Source organism: Cervus elaphus, chromosome 11 (genome assembly GCF_910594005.1).
Source record: "Cervus elaphus chromosome 11, mCerEla1.1, whole genome shotgun sequence".
Taxonomy (NCBI): domain Eukaryota; kingdom Metazoa; phylum Chordata; class Mammalia; order Artiodactyla; family Cervidae; genus Cervus; species Cervus elaphus.
The window spans coordinates 102,264,718-102,281,968 of NC_057825.1; the positions used below are offsets into that span (position 1 = coordinate 102,264,718).

At 41.7% G+C, this 17,251-nt stretch overlaps 1 protein-coding gene across 2 annotated transcripts in view; it reads left to right on the forward strand.

Annotated features, from left to right (window-relative positions):
• Positions 1-13,670: 13,670 nt before the first annotated feature.
• The window catches only part of ZC3H6 (zinc finger CCCH-type containing 6), a 79,846-nt gene continuing 76,265 nt past the window's right edge, over positions 13,671-17,251 (forward strand). The window contains exon 1 of one of the 2 annotated variants that reach the window (XM_043918797.1): positions 13,671-14,087. In XM_043918797.1, coding sequence (XP_043774732.1) covers positions 14,056-14,087 — 32 coding nt within the window. In that variant the 5' untranslated portion in view covers positions 13,671-14,055. The remainder of the gene's footprint in view (positions 14,088-17,251) is intronic. The other variant, XM_043918796.1, reaches the window with a different exon arrangement.

Sequence of the window (17,251 nt, forward strand, 5' to 3'; positions counted from 1 at the left end):
TTTTTAATACGTTATCTCAAATCGTTAGTAGAATTTTAAAACTTAGCCCTTGAGACTGACTCTACGTTGGTGTAAACTGTTCGACCGAAGTCACAGTGTTTCTAAGGAATGATACCAATTATGCGTGCGCGCTCCTCCGTCAGTTCAGTTGCTCAGCCGTGTCCAACTCTTTGCGATCCCGTGAACCGCGGCACACCAGGCCTCCCTGCCCATCACCAGCTCCCGGAGTTTACTCAAACACATGTCCATTGAGTGAGTGAAGCCATCCAGCCATCTCATCCTCTGTTGTCCCCTTTTCCTCCTGCCCTCAATCTTTCCCAGCATCAGGGTCTTTTCAAAGCAGTCAGTTCTTCCCCTCAGGTGTCCAAAGTATTGGAGTTTCAGCTTCAGCATCAGTCCTTCCAATGAATATTCAGGACTGATTTCCTTTAGGATGGACTGGTTGGGTCTCCTTGCTGTCCAAGGGACTCTCAAGGGTCTTCTCCAATACCACAGTTCAAAAGCATCAATTCTTCAGCGCTCCGCTTTCTTTATAGTTCAACTCTCCCATTTGTACATGACTACTGGAAAAACCATAGCTTTGACTAGACAGACCTTTGTTGGCAAAGCAATGTCTCTGCTTTTTAATATGCTGTCTAGGTTGGTCATAACTTTTCTTCCAAGGAGCAAGCGTCTTTTAATTTCATGGCTGCAGTCACCATCTGCAGGGATTTTGGAGCCCCCCAAAATAAAGTCTATCACTATTTCCATTGTTTTCCCTTCTGTTTACCATGAAGCAATGGGACCAGATGCCATGATCTTAGTTTTCTGAATGTTGAGTTTTAAGCCAACTTTTTCACTGTCCTCTTTCACTTTCATCGAGAGGCTTTTTAGTTCTTCTTCACTTTCTGCCATCAGGGTGGTATCTTCTGCATACCTGAGGTTATTGATATTTCTCCCGGCAATCTTGATTCCAGCTTGTGCTTCTCCCAGCCCAGCGTTTCTCATGATGTACTCTGCATATAAGTTAAATAAGCAGGGTGACAATATACAGCCTTGATGTACTCCTTTCCTGATTAGGAACTAGTTGTTCCATGTCCAGTTCTAACTGTTGCTTCTTGGCCCGCATACATATTTCTCAGGAGGCAGGTCAGGTGGTCTGGTATTCCCAGCTGGAGCTGTGACTGTATGGCGCTGGAGCGACTTTAACGAGATACCCCACGTCCAAGGGCAAAGGAGAAGCCCTAGCAAGATGGTAGGAGAGGCAAAATCGCTTGCGCGCTTCTAGCTGATATTTATTTGAGTACTCACTTTGTACCAAGCATCAGTTCACATTTTCGATCACCTCATCCTCAAAACAGCCCTCTAAGGAATATACTGTTACCTTCCACACTTGAGTAAACAGCTGTGGACAGATTTTGTGACTGGTAGATTCTACAGCAGACTTCCTTGGTGGCTCGGACAGTAAAGAATCCCCCTGCAATGTAGGCCACCTGGGTTCGATCCTTGGGTCAGGAAGATCCTCTGAAGAAGGGAATGGCAACCCACTCCAATATTCTTGCCTGGAGAATACCATGGACAGAGGAGCCTGGCGGGTTACAGTCCATAGGGTCACAAAGAGTCAGTCAGACACGACTCAGCGACTAAGCACGAACTCAAGCACATCCCATGCAATATTTAGGAACTACATATACTAAACACTTATTTATATTTTATTTTGGCACCTTTTCTTGCTGCAGCAGACAGGGATTGGGGCCCTGAGCTTTTCATTTGTAACCGCATATCTGTGGGGCTACCTTTGTTTTGAAGAATTTTTTGTTAACCATCATTGAGAAGGAAGGAGTTTCTGAATCTCTGATTTGAAAGGGGGAGGGGTCTTATGTAGCCAGCCCAAGTCCATCAAAGGCTATAATGAATGGTTGCCCCTCTGTTCTGCTGGTCACTGATTCTCAACAAGTGGAGAGTTGGCTTTTAAAATTAAAAAAAATGAAAGAATGCCCATTTATTTAATTTTCTTTCATCAGAGGTTTGTAGCTTTCCTCATACAGATTCATGTACATATTTTGTTAGATTTATACCTGAGGTTTTTTTTTTTTTTTTTGGTCTTCATGTAACTTTTTTAATTTCAGATTTCATTTATTCATGACTAGTATGTATGAAAGCAATTGACTTTTGTATATTAACCTTGTATTGCTGCAACTTTGCTTTAATTGTTTGTTAGTTCCAGGATTTTTGGTCAATTATTTGGAATCAGCAATTGTCAAGGGTGGGGCTGGGGGTGGGGTAGGGAAGGAAGAATGATTAGGTAGAGCACAGCAGATTTTTAGGGTAGTGAAACTATTCTGTTCACAGTGATGAGGGACACATACTATTGTATATTTGTCCCATTGAATACAACACAGAGTGAATCCAATGTAAACTATGGATGTTGATGTATTGGTATTGGTTCATCAGGTGTAACAAATGTACCACACTAACCTAAGATGTAAAGAATGGGGTAAACCATGTTGGGGGGCAAGGGCAATTTGTACTTCCTAGTTTTTGTGTAGACCTAAAACTGCTCTAAAACAAAGTCTATTTTAAAAAGACTGTTGATAGGGGGCTTTTGTGAAATGAAGATGCCCAGGGTTAGTTGGAGGGGGAAAAGGGGGTGGGTATTAAGTGCTAAGAGGATACAGAAGAGAAAAAAGCACATTGGTTGGGAAGACTTCTGGAAAGGGGTATTATTTGAGCTTTGTCTTGAGGTAATTTCCACTGGAATAGATGAAGTTAGAGGTAAACGGGCATCATATGCAGACAGAAATGTATCAAGTCAGGAAAATAAAGCACACTTGAAAAACAGGGAACTGGGAATTTTTTAGTTTTGCTTAATATGATGCCAGTATAAGGTTAATCTTGAAAAAGAACTCTCAAAAGGTAGATTGGCCCACCCTACGATAGCCTTGCTTGCTTCTTCTTTTAGGGAAGGACTGTTTGACTCCTGGCCCAAATCAGGGTCTACTTCACAGACAAGCCAAGGGAAGTTCTCTGAAGCCAGACATTTTCCCAGGGAAGTTGTACCTTCCCCTGTTGGTCATGCTGTTGGCAGTCACCTTCTTTTACACATGAAGCGTTACTAAGGGGAAAATTGAATTAAGGTGGTAACCTTTCATTGGAGGAAAGGGCTGCTATTACAAAACTCAAAGTATTACCATGCATACTTTTTCACATAAAATGTCCAGTGTATAGCAAAAGATAATCAGGCGGCAAAAGGAAATTAAAATGATAGATAAGGGACTTCCCTGGCAGTCCAGTGATTAAGACTCCAAGCTTCCAATGCAGGGGGTGTGGGTTCGATCTCTGGTGGGGGAACTAAGATCCCACATGCCTCAGGGCATGGCCAAAAAGAAATTAGCAAAATCAGGAAACAGGAAAAACTGACCTGAAAAGGTATCAGATACTAGTTTTTTCAGATAAAGACTATAAAAGGCTACATATGTTTGTGGTAGGTCGATATCCCCCAACAGCCCCCATTCTCCACCTTTCCCTATATCTGCATCCTTTACAATATGACTTTTCTGCTCCTCCCATCCAGAGATGGACTGTATTTCATTTCCTATTTAATCCTCCTTAATCTGAGTTAAGACTAACTAATAGTGTGCAGCAAAAATAGCATGCCACACTATGAAAAACATGATGGAGGTCCCTTAAAAGCTAAAACTAGAGTTACCCTATGATCCAGAAATACCACTCCGGGGAAGATATTTGGAAAAGATGAAAGCTCTAATTTGAAAAGATACACGCACCCCTATGTTCATAGTGGCACTACTTACAATAGCCAAGACATGGAAGCAACTTAAATATCCAATGACAGATGGATGGATAAAGAAGATGGGGTAACCTCCCAGAATATTGGAAATAAAAGCAAAAATAAACAAATGGAACCTAATTAAACTTAAAAGCTTTTGCACAACAAAGGAAACTATAAGCAAGGTGAAAAGACAGCCTTCAGAATGGGAGAAAATAATAGCAAATGAAGCAAAAGGCAAAGGATTAATCTCAAAAATATACAAGCAACTCCTGCAGCTCAATTCCAGAAAAATAAATGACCCAATCAAAAAATGGGCCAAAGAACTAAACAGACATTTCTCCAAAGAAGACATACAGATGGCTAACAAACACATGAAAAGATGCTCAACATCACTCATTATCAGAGAAATGCAAATCAAAACCACAATGAGGTACCATTACACGCCAGTCAGGATGACTGCTATCCAAAAGTCTACAAGCAATAAATGCTGGAGAGGGTGTGGAGAAAAGGGAACCCTCTTACACTGTTGGTGGGAATGCAAACTAGTACAGCCACTGTGGAGAACAGTGTGGAGATTTCTTAAAAAACTGGAAATAGAACTGCCATATGACCCAGCAATCCCACTCCTGGGCATACACACCGAGGAAACCAGATCTGAAAGAGACACATGCACCCCAATGTTCATCACAGCACTGTTTATAATAGCCAGGACATGGAAGCAACCTAGATGCCCATCAGCAGACAAATGGATAAGGAAGCTGTGGTACATATACACCATGGAATATTACTCAGCCATTAAAAAGAATTCATTTAAATCAGTTCTAATGAGATGAATGAAACTGGAGCCCATTATACAGAGTGAAGTAAGCCAGAAAGATAAAGACCAATGCAGTATACTAATGCATATATATGGAATTTAAAAAGATCGTAACGATAACCCTATATGCAAAACAGAAAAAGAGACACAGATGTACAGAACAGACTTTTGGACTCTGTGGGAGAAGGTGAGGGTAGGATGTTCTGAGAGAATAGCATTGAAACAAGTATACTATCAAGGGTGAAGCAGATCACCAGCCCAGGTTGGATGCATGAGACAAGTGCTCAGGGCTGGTGCACTGGGAAGACCCAGAGGGATGGGATGGGGAGGGAGGCGGGAGAGGGGATCGGGATGGGGAACACATGTAAATCCATGGCTGATTCATGTCAATGTATGGCAAAAACCACTACAATATTGTAAAGTAATTAGCCTCCAACTAATAAAAATAAATGGAAAAAAAAAGAAACATTAAAAAAAAAAAAGAAGATGGGGTACATATACAATGGAATACTACTCAGTCATTAAAAAGAATGAAGAAATGCCATTTGCAGCAACATAGATGGGCCTAAAAGTATCACACTAAATGAAGTGTTAGACAGAGAAAGACAAATACCACCTGGTTTTACTTATATGTGGAAACTATAAAAACAAAAGAAATGAACAAACATAACAAAACAGAAACAGACTCATAGATACAAAGAACAAATAGGTGGTTGCCAGAGGGGAAGGGAGTGAAGTAAGGGAAGGAAAAAGACGTACAAACTTCCAGTTCAAAAATAGGTAAGTCACAGGTTTATAATGTACTGTATAGGGAATTTTGCACTGGGTAATAAATCCCTTGTTGTGAGGAACAGTCTTGTGCATAATAAGGTGTTTAGCAACATGCCTGGCCTCTCCCCAGTAGATGCCAGTAGCACTCCTTCCACAGCTGTGCAAACAAAAATGTGTCCAGACATCACCAAATGTCCTCTGGAAGGCAAATCATCCCCATGTTGAGAACCACTGGTCTAGAGTGATTAATTCCCAAAGCAGGAAGGCTTCCTCAAGGGACATGATGATAGAGTAATTAAACTTGAGTCAGCCATTTGGCCACTTAGAACTTCTTAGGCCAGTGAATCAACAGATAAAGAGCTTATTATACTGGCTGGGGTGATTAATTGTAATGATCTAGTCATCCTGTTTGTACAATGAGGTTAAAGAAACTCAGGAGAATTCTTGGAGGTATTCTAATTAATTCTATGTCCTATTATTAAAGTTAGTAGAAAACAAAAACCCATAAGCAGTATTATTAATGGCCCAAACCCTTTAGGGATGAAGATCTGAGTTATTCACCAAGAAGGAGCCAAGAACAGCTCAGGGCAAAGGGAATGTAACAAAAAGTAAAGGGAGAAAGTAGTTATTAAACAACACAACCGCGTGACCAGTAGCAAAAATGGTTGTAATGGTTATGGATATTTCATCCTCAATGTCATATAAATGTGTATAGTGTTAGTCGCTCAGCTGTGTCCGACTCTTTGTGACCCCATGAACGGTAGCCCGCCAGGCTCCTCTGTCCATGGAATTCTCCAGGCGATAATACTGGAGTGGTTGCTAGTTCTTTCTCCAGGGATAAATGTGCATGTGTACACATAAATGTGAAATATAATTATAAATATAATTATAAAAAATATATGAAATCTTCCCCCTCCCATTTCCCTACTAACACATAATGTTTTAATAGTAGTTAACTTTATATCTCCTTACTCAACTTATTTGATATGAAAAGAGGAGTGTGACTGAACTAAAAGAAAAATTAGAAGAATAAACATAACCCACAGAAAGAAAAGAGATTTTTATCTTTTTTAGGGAAGAGGGTTAACATGTTCTTGGCTGAACATGGTGTAATAGGACTATAGTAGGTCAAAGCATGATTTTGCTCTTGTCTTTTCTCTTTTTGGCCATACTGGGTCTTTGCTGTGGCACCTGGGCTTCTCTCTAGTAGTGATGTGAGGGCTCGGTAGCTGTGGCAGGCAGGCTTAGTTGCCCCATGGCATGGGGGAATCTTAGTTTCCCATCTATCCATTCATGTTCAGTCGCTCAGTTGTGTCAGACTTTATTCAACCCCATGGACTGTAGCCCACCAGGCTCCTCTGTCCATGTTTCGGGTTGCCAATGAGTGAGCGGGTTGCCATTTCCTACTCCTAGTTCCCCGACCAGGGATCAAACCTGTGTTCGTTGCACTGGAAGACAGCGGATTCTTAACCACTGGACCACCAAGGAAGTCCCCGCTATTGTCTTTATTCTGGATGGAAGTCAAGTACCAGTGAAAGAGGTACACGTGGGTGCCTAGTTGAAAAGTGTTTTGGTGATTCTGTAGTGTGTTGTCTTGGCTGGGCTGCTATATGTTGTGCAGGATTCCTATTCTTGCATATTTCCAGTTAGAGTGGGCTATAAGAGAGATTTTGCACAAAATTCGGAAGGTGGACGTCATATAGCAGTCATATTGTCTTTATGTTAAGAAAGTCAGTGACGGGGTGACAGATGTTGGTGCAATACATGCACATTATCATTTACCTGCTAGTTCACCTTCTTGCTATGTGGCAACAACCAGACCTTTAGCTGACCCACCTTCCCACAGATCTTCCTTCAGCTTCTCCAAATTCTGGGCAAGGTATGTTTAACTTCAAGATAAAGGACACAAGGTTTTTCTTCAGAGCACCCACATCACAAAAGTTGGGTGTGGTAAGAGATGAAGACAGGTTCTGGTTTGTCTCCTAGGGATTCTAGCTCATTTCTACTCTCCCTCTTTACATCCAGCTCCCCTTCCTTAGTCCTTGCCTTGAAGATCCTAAGTTCTAGGCTCAGAGAAAAGCTTTACACAGATTATTTTTAACAGCTCCTACAATTGCATATGGTCAATTGCCTGTAAATCTGTCTCCTAGTGATTCTGCTTCTCTGAGAGAAACTTGGTTAATAAGATGGCCTTTTGTAGAAAACTAGACAGGACTGAAGGGGAAAGTGGGTGAACCAGAAGACAAGTCAGAAGAAATTATCCCGAGATACTCCTCCTTTAAGAAAGGAATCTACAAAAGAGACTATTAGAAATAAAAACAATAAGTCAAAATGTCAAAATATAATTAACTTTAACCACAAGACAAGAAGAGAAAGAGAAAAAGGTGGATGAAATATTTCAAGAGAAAAGGCTAACATTTTTAAGAATTGATGAAACACATCAATCTATACATCAAGAAATGTGTATACATCACTCAACAAATACCAAGCGAGATAACTAAATGAAATTTACACCCAGCCACATCACAATAAAACTGCAGAAAAGCAGAGAAAAGTTTTAAAGTAGCCACAGAAAAAGAAGTAAATGTGTCCGAAACTTAGATGGCTTGATGGAATGTTACTCAATAATTAACTAGGAAAACAATGTCTATGTACCTAATAAAATATCCTTATAGTATATGAAGTAGAAGAACTGGTAACCCCAACATCATAGTAAGGAATTTTAACATCTTTTACTTGATTGATTTATTAAGTGGACAGAGAAAAATTGGCAAGGATATAGCTGATAAACATTTTGAAGTTAATAGACTAGACCTAATGGACAGGTATTAAAGTTCTGCATCCAACAATGAGAAAATTTTATTTTCTTAAGCACACAGGGAATATTTATAAAAATTAATCATGTATATAAAGCATCAACAAATTTTAAAGACAGATATTATGCAGACCATGGCCTAGATCACATGGTAGTTGAGCAAGAAGTTAAGGATGGAAACTTCAGACTGAATTGCAGAGCAAGAAGCTAACCAGAGCCTGTGTTTAGTCTTGGACCCCTACTAACAGCTATCTCGTTATTAAAGAAACTTAAAATCTGTTTTTAGTTAAGCCGTATAGTTGAGTTTTCATTACATGCAATCAAGTTCAATTTCAACTGAGTAGGTATCCTTGACCCCACTTAGCATTTTGATAAGTGCAGGCTTCACAAGTACACATTATTAGACTCTAAGCTCCATGAGAATAGACATCCCAGGTAGTGTATCTATAACTCTGCTCAGAAGATAGCATGATATGTGAAGCATCACGATCATAAATCTTTCCTGAATAAACAAATGAGTGAATCAATGCTCCCAAGGTTAAGATGCTGAGGGTGGGGATAGATAGAGCTCAGTACATACTTTCACTACTGGAAAAATAAACATCACATTTCTAGTGCAGATAAACATAAGTGATATCTTAAAATAAAGACTATTTTGGGGTTTTTTTTCATCAGAAAATGCTTTCATAACTGTTGAGAGCTGCCATTGAGTTCTTTATCTTTGCAGAATAATAATAAAGAATTTGGAGAAAAGTATTTAAGGAACAGGCTTCCCTGGTGGCTCAGCAGTAAAGAATCTGCCTGCCAGTGCAGCAGATGAGGGTTCTATCCTCAGGTCAGAAAGATCTGAAATGGCAGAAGGAAATGGCAACCCCCTCCAGTATTCTTGCCTGGGAAATCCATGGATAGAGGAGCCTGGTGGGCTACAGGCCATGGGGGTCACATGACTTAGTGACTAAACAACAAAAATAGTTAAGCAGGTGTAAGGATGATCTGATATTCTGAAATGACTTTTTTTTTTTGGCCGCCCTGTGGAGCATGGTGATCTTAGTCCCCTGACAAGGGGTTGAACCCTTGTTCTTGGCAGTGAAAGCAGAGTCCTAATCACTGGGCCACCAGGGAACTCCTCTAATATGAGTTAGCGACTTCTGAATTCTACCTTTGAAACATACACCTGAAGTGTACTATGGACCGATCCCAACCTTTACCATCTGAGGCTGTCAGAGAGCATGAACCAGAGAAGACGGAGACTGCCATGTGCATCAGTATCTTCTTCTCATTTGGAAGCAACATTTTGAAAGCACTTCTGCAAAGCTCGGGCTGATATCCAGGTGCTTGGGGGTTTTTTCTTTTGGGAAAATTTCCAAAGAATGTGAATAAAACAGGTATTTATTTCTAACCTCAAAGTGTACTGTATAGGGAATCTCCCCACCCCCAAATTAACTCTAACGTGAAGTCCCCATCCTGCTAGATAGGCAAAAATCATAGTTGTAATGGGGTCCCCCCCACCATTACCTTGAGCCCCACAAACAGTTAGGAACTTTACAAGCTCACAGGAAGATTGAGGAAAAGGCCCCCTAATCCTCCACCTAGAATGATCACCTCGGAGATTATTTTTGTCCAAGGTTGACCAGTCTCTTTCAGTCACATCATTTTTGTTATGGAATCTTAAGTCGTGTCTGAATCTTTTGCAACCCCATGAACTGTAGCCCGCCAGGCTCCTCTATCCATGGGATTCTCAAGGCAAGAATACTGGAGTGGGTTGCCATTTCCTCCTCCAGGGAATCTTCCAAACCTAGGGATCAAACCCAGGTCTCTTGTATTGGCAGGCAGATTCTTTACCACTGAGCACTTGGAAAGCCCAGGTCACATTAGACAACTGAAATTTTTGCCATAATTGGGAATATGGTTTACAGAGCTTGTTCTTACTGCCCTGGGGCAAAACAAAGACAAACTGAATTTTTCTTAAAGTTAAACATATTCTTGGTGTTAAAATGTACTTTCCTTTACAAAATAACCATAATAAGGTTTGTTAAAGTCTTTATTTGGCAAAATATTGACCCCTTTAAGTCAATTACCATTTTCGTCTGTGTGTGTGTGTGTGTGTGTGTGTGTGTAGTGGTGATGGGCATTATTGTAAAAAATAAAGCCAGATACTAGTTAAAGCAGTGAAAACAGATTTTATTCAGTAACTACTGACCAGAGAGGAAAGAAATGAGCTCCATTTCAACTTGTGCAGAAGGGATTGGGCACGTTAAACGAAGAATGTAGGATGAAGAAACATATATTGTATAATTCAATTTAGATTGAATGTTTAGAAAAGGTAAATTTGTGGAGACAGAAAGTAGAGTAGTGTCTGCCTGGGGGCAGGGGTGGCAAGACAGTACATAGGCACTTGGGTTGATGGAATGTTCTAAAACTGAATGCTCGAAATGGCTGCACAACTTGGTAAATTTACTGAAAATCACTTAATTGTACATTTAAGAATGGGTGGATTTTATAGTCTATACTTTACCCATCCAGAAAGCTGTTTTTTTTTTTAAAAAAAAAAAAAAAACAAAACTAAATGGCAGCAGCAGGGGCAAGGGAAAAGTGCAAAATTACCAAGGGTTCAGTTCAGTCCCTCAGTTGTGTCTGACTCTTTGCGACCCTATGGACTGCAGCACGCCAGGCCTCCTTGTCTATCACCAACTCCCGGAGCTTACTTAAACTCATGTCCATTGAGTCGGTGATGCCATCCAACCATCTCATCCTCTGTCGTCCCCTTCTTCTCCTACCCTCAATCTTTCCCAGCATCAGGGTCTTTTCAAATAAGTCAGCTCTTCACATCAGGTGGCCAAAGTATTAAGAGTTTTAGCTTCAGCATCAGTCCTTCCAATGAACACCCAGGACTGATCTCCTTCAGGATGGACTGGTTGGATCTCCTTGCTGTCCAAGGGACTCTCAAGAGTCTTCTCCAACACCACAGTTCAAAAGCATCAATTCTTCGGCGCTCAGCTGTCTTTCTAGTCCAACTCTAACATCCATACATGGCTACCGGAAAAACCATACCCTTGACTAGATGGACCTTCGTTGGCAAAGTAATGTCTCTGCTTTTTAATATGCTGTCTAGGTTAGTCATAACTTTTCTTCCAAGGAGCAAGTGTCTTTTAGTTCCACGGCTGCAGTCACCATCTACAGTGATTGGGTTGGGCAGTGTCAATTCTTTTAATCTAGCTGTATCTGCCTGCTGGCCATGATGGAGGTTAGACCTCTCTTCCTACAGAGACTCGGTAGCAGAGGCTTATTTTCCTGATGATTACATTTCAAATGAATGGCTTTTAGGTCCCTGAGAAAGACACACTTATATTGTGGGAGAACCAAAGGAACAGGGGTCAGAAAGTAGCTCCCACTCACCGCGACTAGAGAAAAGCCTGCGCAGCAACGAAGACCCCAGCACAGCCATGAATAAACACTTTTTAAAAAAAAGAGGAAGGAAAGCTGAGCTTGGTTTAGCCTTCAACTTAAATACTTTATCTGACATCGCTGAGCACCTCTAGATTCCACATAGCTTAAAGGAGCATGCTTCCTACGCTGCCTACCACCCACATGGTCACTCCCTTTAGCCACAGTAAGATCTAAGATGGCAAGGCATCTACCTGCAATGCAGGAGACCTGGGTTCCATCCCTGGGTCAGGAAGAGCACCTGGAGGACGGCATAGCAACCCACTCCAGTATTCTTCCTGGAGAAACCCCATGGACAGAGGAGCCTGGCAGGCTACAGCTCATGGGGTCACACAGAATTGGACATGACTGAGAGACTAAGCACAGCACAGCACAAGACCTAAGTAACAACGCTAGAATAGAGACAAAGTAGAGATTCTAAGGGATTTCCAGCCCGGCCAGTGGTAATGAATTTGCCTGCCAATGCAGGAGACCCAAGAGACAAGGGGTTAATCCCTGGAAAAGATGAAGATCCTCTGGAGAAGGCATGGCAACCCACTCCAGTATTCTTGCCTGGAGAATTCCATGGACAGATGAGCCTGGTGGGCTAGAGTCCATGGGGTCACAGAAGAGTCAGACAGGACTGAGGGACTGAGCACTCAAACAGATTCTAATGTAACTCTACAATGCTAATTATTGTTACTCCAGACAAAATGTATCTGCTTTTGAAAGATTCCTAGAAACGTATCACATCCAAAGGTGGGGAGGGCCTGCAGAATAACCCACCAGTACAACTCCTGATCATGGCTTCATTCAATTTAGAAAAAAAGAAATGTGATTTATTTTTCAATATGTACATTCACATTTCAAATTTTAAAATCTAATTGCAATTAGTTCTAAGTGCATTACAAAACACATTTAACCCAAAGGAAGTCAGATATCTGAGAGGACCTATCAATCCATCATGTTAGTAAAAAAAACCAAGGACATTCCCTCAAAACTAAGTAGCACACTAATTAGGCCAAAATGTGGTCATTTAAAAATTCCTTTTCTAAAGATGGGGACTTCCCTGATAGCTCAGTTGGTAAAGAATCCCCCTGCAATTCAGGAGACCCCAGTTGGATTTCTGGGTTGGGAAGATCCCCTGAAGGGAAAGGCTGCACACTCCAGTATTCTGGCCTAGAGAATTTCATGAACTGTCCGTTCATAAGTGTAAAGAAATATGATAGCTGTTTTATTTATAAACTATTCGTATGTGTTTTGCATATGAAATAGTAATGGTTTTGATTCTTTTAGCGACAGTTCTGTCATTATTAACTAATAACCGGAGAGGTAAATTTAGAATTAAATATCAGAAAAAGCTACATGTCAAGCTATTTTTTTCCTCAAAAAATGATTATTTTTTATTTAAATTTCGTCTTTCCTTTTGATTCTGCATATTAAACGTTGTTGCGGTTGTGTTCTGGTTGTCAGACTCTGCCGGCCAGGCTCCTCTGCCCATGGGGTTCTCCAGGCAAGAACACTGGAGTGGGTGCCATGCCCTTCTCCAGGGGATCTTTCCGACCCAGGAATCGTTGTTGTTGTACCAGAAGAGATATTCATTACAACCCTGAAGGAGAAAGTACATTTCCCCATTACTTAGCAACGAAGGTTTTTCTTTTTTTAATGACGACTCGGCAGCCGCGTGTTATTAGCCTACGGCTGATAATGGCTTTATGGGGCCCGTTTGTAGGGCACGTCTGTAACTCCCCGTCTTCTGCAGGCGAAGTCTCGCAGAGAAAACCGCGAATCGCTGCGGAACGGCCCGGGAGGCGCGGAAGGACAGCGGTTCCTCCGGGACGCCTCCCCCGGCCTGACTACTCCAGGCGCCGCCCGGCCCCGCCATAAGAGACTGCCTCCTCCGCCACTTCGCTGGGGAAGCGGGAGAGTTCGCTCTCGAAGGTGATTGACGGGATGAGTCCTCCAATGGCCGGCGCGCTCGGCCCCGGCGGGCTGGGCAAGGGCCGCGGCACGCGGAGGAATCTCTCCTGCCCTTTAGTCCCGGGCTAGGTGTTGCGGCAGGCGCCATTTTATCGAGCCGCCTGTCTCGGGTGCCGCCATGTTGGTGAGGAGAAATCACCGTTACGGCCACTGTCCAAATCCCCGCGTCGCTGCGCGCCGCCCGCCCGCTCCCAAGCCTCAGCCACCGGCGGCGAATAGAGACTAAAGCGGCAGCGCCGGCAGCGCGGGGCCGTGGCCCAGTGTTGGCAGTTAGAGCCCCACCTCTCTGGCGTGGTTGTTAATAGACTGGAAAGTCTGTGTCTGTGTCGCTCACTAGTAACCGTGAGTTTTTACCACTTCGTCACCTCCCGGCGGCGGCCGGGGACAGGTACCCGCAGGAGGCGCAGGGATTCTCCCCGCGCCCCGCCGCCGCCGGCCTCGCAGACCTGCCCTCCAGCCCCGCCCCGTTCTTGACCAAACATGACAGACTCTGAACATGCAGGGCACGACAGGTCGGGAACCCTTCTTGTCTGTCTTTCTGTCGGCGGAGAGGAGGGGTCTGGGGCGGCGGGAGCGGGCCGGGGCCGCGCGCCTCCTGCATGACTTAGACGTCTCTGTGTGGCTCCATCCGTTCCCGTGACATGCGCCCGGACGGAAAGCCCGGGCTCGCGGCCGCGGGGAGGCCGGCCCGGCCGCGCCCGCCTTCCCGCGCGGGGGCCTTCCCGGCCGGCCCCGCCCCCGGTCGCACGTGCGAGCCCCCCGCCCCCGGGCGGGCTCGGCGGCGGCGCCGGGCGGCTGCTGCGCGCGGCTCGGGGCTGCGGTCCAGCCCGCGCTCGGAGGAGGCGGCACCCGGTGCGGGGTCCGGCCTCCCTGCGCAACGAGGACCCGTCAAGAATTGTCAGTAACTGGTGATTTCTTTTGACTTCGACCCTAGCTCCTGAAAATAAACATGCTTGGTTTTTTTTTTTTTTTGGTCTCTTTTTAGGAAAAATTTTAAGCAATCCCTAAAGCCGTGTATCTGTTACAGGCTTATCTCTCGCAGTCGGACATGGCGAGTTTCAGACGTTTAATACAAAATAGTTCAGATTTTGCAAACCTGCTCTTGTAGCACAGTTTTCTTCTACTGTGCGAGCTCCATGGATCGTCCAGTCTAGCCCGATTTTCTAAATACTATGTATCATTTGAACATTTATCTGAGATTTTGGTTTTTTTTTTTAGTTTTTACTATGACTTAAGAGGCCCATTCTTGGTTCCAAGGAACGGTTTGGGGGGTGTTTACATATTTTAAATAGCGTACTTAACTTTTGGTTAGGTTTTTAATTTCTTTTGCTGTCCAACTTAATAAAAAAGAAAGGGTGTACTTTCATTCATTAAAACTGCTGGAACAAAATCCATTGCATCTGATTCTTGTTTAGAATATTTAAAAGATCCAGAACCTGGCAAATTACTCCTTTGCGAACGAATTAATCAAAAGTGTACATTGTACTCTAGGCTCTATACAAATTGCTGAAATTTTACCTGTGGAGTAATGTGACCTGCTTTTGGTAAAGTATACCAAACACTTTTAAATCTAAAAGCAGAAATCACAGACATTCCTGAAGTTTGAAATATCAAAACATCTGACAACCTTGAGAGGGATAAAAATGTTATTTTAACAGTTTTGGTGCTGTAATAATCAATGTAGGTCACCAGAAAGCAAGTCAAGTAAACATGTAATTTTTAGAAAGTCAAAATGCTCTTAGAAAAGTTATGGGCAGGTAAGCTTGCACTTGACACATTTTTCACAATTATTTTCCATTATCCTGTTACTAAAATGAGAAAATTCTTGAAAGGGGTTAACTAATACTTTGAGAAGTTTTCCACTCCGAGGATCTGTGGACAAACCGATGATGGGAGTTTTGCTAATGCAGCCTAAAATTCATTCTTGTGTGTGGAAGAAGGAACGCTGTTCTCTGTTAGTTCACAGAGCAGCTTTAATATGTAGAGTTATGTATTTTACATGCGGAAGAAGTCATGTTGCCAAATTTACAGATCTTGATTTAATTTGCTAGTAAGGACCTGTGATGCCAGAGTTTAAAAATAATTTGTTTTAAAATACGAATCAAAAAAATAAATTACTGAATCAGAAGTTAAAAATTAAATTTTAAACAGTTCTTTGTAAGATATATGTAACCAGGTTAGTAGTAGGAACTAAAGATTAAGTAGTAGTGTAGTCTTTTTTTTTTTTTAATTGCTTTATATTAGGATTAAGAAAACTATTTTCTGGTGATTTCTGAAGCAGTAAGATTAGCTCAGTTTTAATTTATCCATTTGTTAAGTGACAGTGTTTTTCCGAGGCAAGAAGATAGATTTTTCTTTTTCACACCTTTTTTGGTCAACCTGTATGAAGAATAACTATCTGAAAACAAAGTGGGCTAGCAGTTGGGAGAAATGGTTCTAACTCCCAACTTTGCTATCATTAGCTTTGTGAACTTGAGCAAGCTTAGTTTCTTAATTGTGCAGAGGGGTTAGAGGTTCTCATCCTTCTCTGGGGAGCTTTTTAAAAAGTATTGAAGTCATTTCCATTGGTCTGAGCTTTAAGATTTCTTAAAGCTCCTCAGGTAGGTGTAGTATGTATCAAATTGAAAACCAGTCTATGAGATCAATATTAATCTTAGCTAATCTTCAGAATCACTTTGAGAAATAAAAATTTTTGTCCTGTCCAGAGCAACTGAATCAGAATCTCTAGGGAAGGATTGTGGTAATCTGCAGTTTTTATAAGCTCCCTGGGTAGTACTTAAGAAATTTGTGGGAAAAAATGGGCTAATCTGTGGAATCCCCAAATATTCTCTGTTTCCATGTTATAGTTACTTTATACTGTAGTAAAAATTTCCGTAAGTTAGTTTGGAAAAGATATATGAATTCTGGTATTTGGAGCTTGGCTTTTGTCTCAAGGATGTTCTTTTTCTGATATTTTGAAAATTAAGGTATATTGTCTGAGTGCAGGAAAAATGTTAAGTCTGTGATTTTCATTTTCAATTGCTATAATTATACAAATTAAAATATTCTATGATAGTTTACATGAGATGCTACGTGTAAGTGGAAATTCACAGAATGTGCAATTTTTTTCTTTTAAAAAATTGTTTTATATGGTAAACATTTTACATAAAATTTGTTTGCCCAGTGAGTTAACTTACTAAAAAATACCCATTTGTACTTTCCTTTAAATAATTTCATTCCTGGAGTGAAAACATTGTATTTTTATAAAGTGTTATGAATATAAAAATACCTATAAATAAACTTGTGGCTCTGTAGACTGTTAGTAGAGGATGTCTGCTTAGAATTAAATCATAGAGGTTGAGAAGGAGTTGGGCAAGACAAAGGAGATAAAGTTCTTGTCTCTCTTTGCATTCAGGTCTTCCCTTTGATCCAGTTCTTTTAATCACAACTCCAGGTGCCTATCTTTATATTTCAGCTGAATGTTGACCTAATCAAAACTACTCAGAAATAACTCTTAAAGGCTTAATACTGTGAGTCCCTGCTGACACATCTGCCGTTGAGAAGGAAAGATAAAATATACACCCAAGTAACTTACATAATTTTTTGAAATATGCTAAAGGTAAAAAGTTTTATAGGCCCTACACTGGGAAAAAAGATAATTTTAACATGAATTCTATGAAAGCTTGTGCATCTGAGA